The sequence below is a fragment of the Neltuma alba genome, unplaced genomic scaffold (assembly GCF_004799145.2).
Source record: "Neltuma alba isolate B1F8T4 unplaced genomic scaffold, ASM479914v2 tig00007386_pilon, whole genome shotgun sequence".
NCBI classification, from domain to species: Eukaryota; Viridiplantae; Streptophyta; class Magnoliopsida; order Fabales; family Fabaceae; genus Neltuma; species Neltuma alba.
Genome location: NW_021634768.1, coordinates 84,892 through 89,716, shown reverse-complemented (window position 1 = coordinate 89,716; position 4,825 = coordinate 84,892). Strand labels below are relative to the sequence as shown.

The 4,825-nt window shown below is 36.6% G+C and overlaps 1 protein-coding gene across 1 annotated transcript; it reads left to right on the top strand.

The window, feature by feature from the left end:
* Nucleotides 1–942: 942 nt before the first annotated feature.
* On the top strand, nucleotides 943–4,825 carry LOC114752436 (probable pinoresinol-lariciresinol reductase 3). Its single transcript, XM_028941178.1, has 6 exons — nucleotides 943–1,025; nucleotides 1,138–1,351; nucleotides 1,451–1,585; nucleotides 3,343–3,586; nucleotides 3,671–3,874; nucleotides 4,210–4,825. The coding sequence occupies exons 2-6, from the start codon at nucleotides 1,172–1,174 to the stop codon at nucleotides 4,374–4,376; spliced, it is 930 nt and encodes a 309-aa protein (XP_028797011.1). The 5' UTR covers nucleotides 943–1,025; nucleotides 1,138–1,171; the 3' UTR covers nucleotides 4,377–4,825.

The window sequence follows — 4,825 nt, the reverse complement described above, 5'->3', positions numbered from 1 at the left end:
AGGAACACTTTTTTTTAATTTTGTATTTTCTTATTGACACAATTTCCCCGCCTTTTTGGAAGCGCTTGGGGAGAAAGAAGATGCATATGGGGAATGCCGTAACAAGGTTGGTGTGCTGATAAGCCCTATTCCTCTTTAGGAAGGACACACGGAGCTTGGGATTAGGATTTACTGCCGATTAATATTTTAAAGATAATTAACAATAATAAGTTATACTATTATGTTTTTTTTGGCTACTCATAAATATTCTTCTATTAGAGGCAATATTATTCATTGCATTATTGGGGGGTACTACTTCCGATTCTAAATATAAGAGCTAGTTAACTAATTTAAGTAGATTAAAAAAAAAAATTAAATTAGTTATTTATAATAAATAAGTGTTGTCTTTCTTAAAATATCTTTGTTAATCATGTTTATTGGTTAGAATCACTATTATTAAAAAGACTATCTTTTAAAAAAATAAATAAATATTAAAAAAAAAGTAAATAATAACATGTTTTTGAATAAATTTTTGGTATGCCAACAACCTTCTGGTTGGACGGCACCCACACTTTCATAGCCCAAACCCATGATAAAAATAGGGACGGGCATGATGGGCGGGTGTGTGAGTCCACTCTCTGAAAATACTCTTTTTGCTGTTGGCATAATGTGGTCCTTGAGAACCAAAAAGGGAGGAGGAAAAAACTGCAAAATTAAGTGCTCACTGTGCTTCCTCTTTTCAACTGAGCAAAAGTAGTGATAGGAGGAACGAAAGCCCAAAATGGAGATTTTAAGATCTGGCGACACATGGCTTCATTACTCTTTAGATTCTCACATACTAGCTCGAAGAATACAAGGATGTCACCTATAAATCAATCTATTTCCTTTTTCCTGGATCAGTTTTATTTCTTTGATCTTCTTTTGTTTATCATAAAGAACAGCTAATAAAGTCAAACAATCCATTGCAGTGACTTGCTTAGGCAGAAAAAGGTTTGAATATCCTGAATATGCAGTTATATAATATATGCACACTTGCTGACAGACTGGTTTGAAATGGCCTGTCAATATCATTAAATATCTTGCCTTTGGGTTCCTCTGTCTAGTTTCTTTATGCCCGGAAAGTCCCCCGCTGAATTTGGCAAATTGCCACTGCAGCAGTTTTCGAATTCTCGGTTTTCCGAGCGAGACAGAGATGGCAAAAAGTAAAATTTTGATCATCGGGGCAACTGGAAGATTAGGGTACCACTTAACGAAAGCAAGCCTCGAATTTTCTCATCCAACATTTGCTCTTGTGAGAGAATCTGCCTTCTCTGACCCTAACAAGGCTCAGAAGATTCAGTCTCTCTCCGATTCTGGAGCTACCATTCTAAAAGTCTCTGCCTATCTCCCCGTTTTCGTTTTCTGGGTTCAATGTTTTTGGTTGACTTCTGTTTCAGTGGTTCTTAAGGTTGACTTTTTATTTATGTTGTAGGGTTCGCTCCAAGATGAAGCGAGCCTTGTTGAGGCGGTCAGGCAAGTGGATGTGGTGATTTGTGCTGTTTCAGCAAAGCAGATTCTTGACCAGAAGCTCCTTATCCAAGTCATCAAACAAGCTGGCTCCATCAAGGTCATCAACCTCTTGACATTGTCATTTGATCTTTTTATCTATTTCTGCATTTGTCTTTCTGGGGTCTGCAAATCTTTGGGTTCCTATGGAAAAATTCTTCAATACCTATTCTTGCACCAACGAAGAGCTACTCTATGAGTGGTAAACTATGGAAGAGACTAAAAGAAGGAAAAAGAGACTAAAACCTATTCTTCAATACCTGTGTGAGTGTGATTGTTTGGATACAATTCATGAACCGTCAAATATTTTCTGTTGGTAGTACATTTATATATGAAGAGAGAGTTGTACAAAGAATATGACTATTTGTGGGATTTACATCTCATGTTTGCACATATCAACCCCTTTTATCTAGTGTCTTGGACTGCATTTGCTTTTATGATCTTAGATGACCTGTATTGTCGAGAATAAGCCAGCTATAGTCTTTATCCTTTCTGTTATTTTGTTGGTGTGAACCTTCTCACATGTAGCCCATCTGACTAAAACATATAGTGTTATTGATAAAGAATGATGAAGTCTGGCAAGTATTTACATGTCTGAGCCCCTATATATAGGCTTATCAATCCCATGACTTGCAGCAGATATTTACAACTAAAAACATCCTAACTAACTAATGACCAAATCTAATAAATACATGTTCTAATTCTCTTCACAGTTGGTTAGCACCTTTGTTTACAAGGAGATATTAGTCATAGCAATATGCAGAGAAACATTTGGCAATGTTATGGCCTTGATGAGTTTTGATGCTAACCAGGAAAAGAATTAATCTAATGTTCTGTTTATCTTTTCCCCTCTTCTGTCATTCCTATTTATTCCTGGGTTGGTGCAGCCATTGAGGAATTAGCGAAATTAGTAAGAGATTACACATTTTGTGTTGCAAATTTTTTTGCCTTGTCAACATGGATTTGATTCTTTGAGGAGTACTTTGGTAATAAAATCCTACACACATTAGGTCAAAATGGAGGAAAGCACCCTTAAGATCTCATGGAAGGGCTTTAGCATGGACATTTTTTAATATATCCTTGCAATAACAAAGAGAAATAACTTAGTTAGAGAAAAAAAAACATCCTGCTTTTGCAACTTCGGTTCCATTTTTCCAGTTCGTCTTCATCCTTTTGCAATATGATCCCTCTAGCATTGGGTTGAAAATGGAGGAAAGTCGCTTTCAGATCTCGCAAGGAGGGATTTTGTGCAGAGAGACAAAGATCAGGGATAAATAAGTACAAAGAGCTAATTAGTAAAAACCCATTAGAGTGAGTGTTTATGATTGTTTGATGAGTTTTTGTTAATTTTTTGCGCTTGCTTTGGTTGCACCAAGCGTATATATTTTGTAGAAATAACCTAACCTTTTTGGGGGAAAAGGAAGAAATAGAAGTGGGCTGGATAGGAAAAAGAACTTGTCCATCCTTTAAATCCAGTGGGTAGGAGGCTCCATCCAAGTTGATGAGCTTGGAGCTGTAGCTCATCCAGGTTTATTCTGCTGATCATCTCATCCAAGTTAGGTTATTTTGTAGAAACAACCTAACTTTTTTGGGGGGAAATGTGCTTTCTTGAACCTATGAATCTTTCTATCCTTACAATCATCTCAAACATTTACTTACAGATTTTTTTTTTTTTAGAGATCTGTTTTGCTCAAATATATAGTTGATACAGCACAGCTCAACCTCAATTTTGTCATTCATCTGCTTACAACTGATTTTCCTTTATTTTTCAACTTTCTCGTGTGTAAATAATTTTAGTTGGTTTGTGGGGTCTTGCAGAGGTTCATCCCATCAGAATTCGGATCAGACCCTGACAAGGTTCGAATTTCTGTCCTTGATGCTGGCTATAATTTCTACAAACATAAAGTAGAAATCCGGCGACTCGTGGAGGCTGAAGGCATTCCATATACTTGCATCTCCTGCAATTTCTTCATGAGCCTTTTGATTCCTTCTCTTGTTCAGCCAGGCTTAAAAGTTCCTCCTAGGGACAAGGTCACTATATTTGGCGATGGAAACACAAAAGGTCTGTTTTTTCAAGCTCCTTTTTGTACACATAATCGAAATACATAATTTTTTTGCCGGCTGACACTCATAATCAACATGGCAGCGGTCTTTGTTAAGGAAAGTGATGTCGCTGCATTCACTATCAATGCTGTGGATGACCCTCGTACATCATGTAAAGTTTTGTACTTAAGACCGCCCGGAAATGTTTACTCCATTAACGAGCTAGTAGACTTATGGGAGACCAAAATTGGGAAGAAGCTTCAGAAATCTTACGTTTCAGAAGAAGAGCTGCTCAAGAACATTAAAGGTATTTTAGTAGTTTGTATAACATTTATACACATATCTCACTACTTATTTGAAGCATGTAGAATCCATAATATACAACACAAAGAGATAGATATAGTTGAAGGTCTTAGGACTTGTTTGGAGCAACATTCAAAACGGATTTTTAAACAAGTTCACATAAGCCGAGATAAAACTCTCCTCATATATTTATCTCGTATTTTATAAATCACGTTTAAAAAGCTATTTATAAATCAATCCAAACAAGTCCTTATTCATTATGAAAAGTTACTCATATCCAAGAATAGAAGAATGAGAAGATACTCTAATTGAAATGTGTAAATTTTTATTGCACTGCAGAGACTACTTTCCCAGACAATTTTGAGAAGCTGTTTATATATTCTGCTTTCGTACTTGGAGATCAGACTTACTTTGATATCGATCCGAGGTCTGGTGTGGAGGGTACGGAACTTTACCCAGATGTGAAGTACACTACAATCAGTGAAGTCTTGGACACTCTAGTCTAGTCCTGGCTTCTTTTGGAAATGGCCGGACTAAATAAAGTGTGCACTGAGCATAGATGTGCCAAACATTTTCATTATTTCCATGTCAACGGTGTTCATTACCTGCATGGTTCGCCATTGCTCTTGAGCACGAAAGACCTTGAGGTTTTTCACTGCATAGAGATTCAGAAATCCATGCGTGACTGCGCTGTAAATTAATATTAAATTAAAGGACATTTGCTTGATTCCTGCAAATCATTTGTCACATGATTCCCAAGGTCCACCTTAGGGGTTACTTGTTTTGCATGTTCTTAGACTCTGTCCGAACTTCAAACTGCTTCGTCATATAAAATTGAATAGTTGAAGTTGATTCTCTTATCTCTTCTTTGTCTCTTGTTATATGGAGTCCATCAAATGTGAACAATTGACTTCAGTTGCTGCGAGATATAATAGTGTGAAATTTCTTGAGCCAA

Coding starts and splice junctions, on each gene's coding strand:
- LOC114752436 (XM_028941178.1), top strand. CDS start 1,172: ATGGCAAAAAGTAAAATTTTGATCATCGGGGCAACTGGAAGATTAGGG. Junction 1,586..3,342: donor AACAAGCTGGCTCCATCAAG/GTCATCAACCTC, acceptor GGGGTCTTGCAG/AGGTTCATCCCATCAGAATT. Junction 3,587..3,670: donor TGGCGATGGAAACACAAAAG/GTCTGTTTTTTC, acceptor TCAACATGGCAG/CGGTCTTTGTTAAGGAAAGT.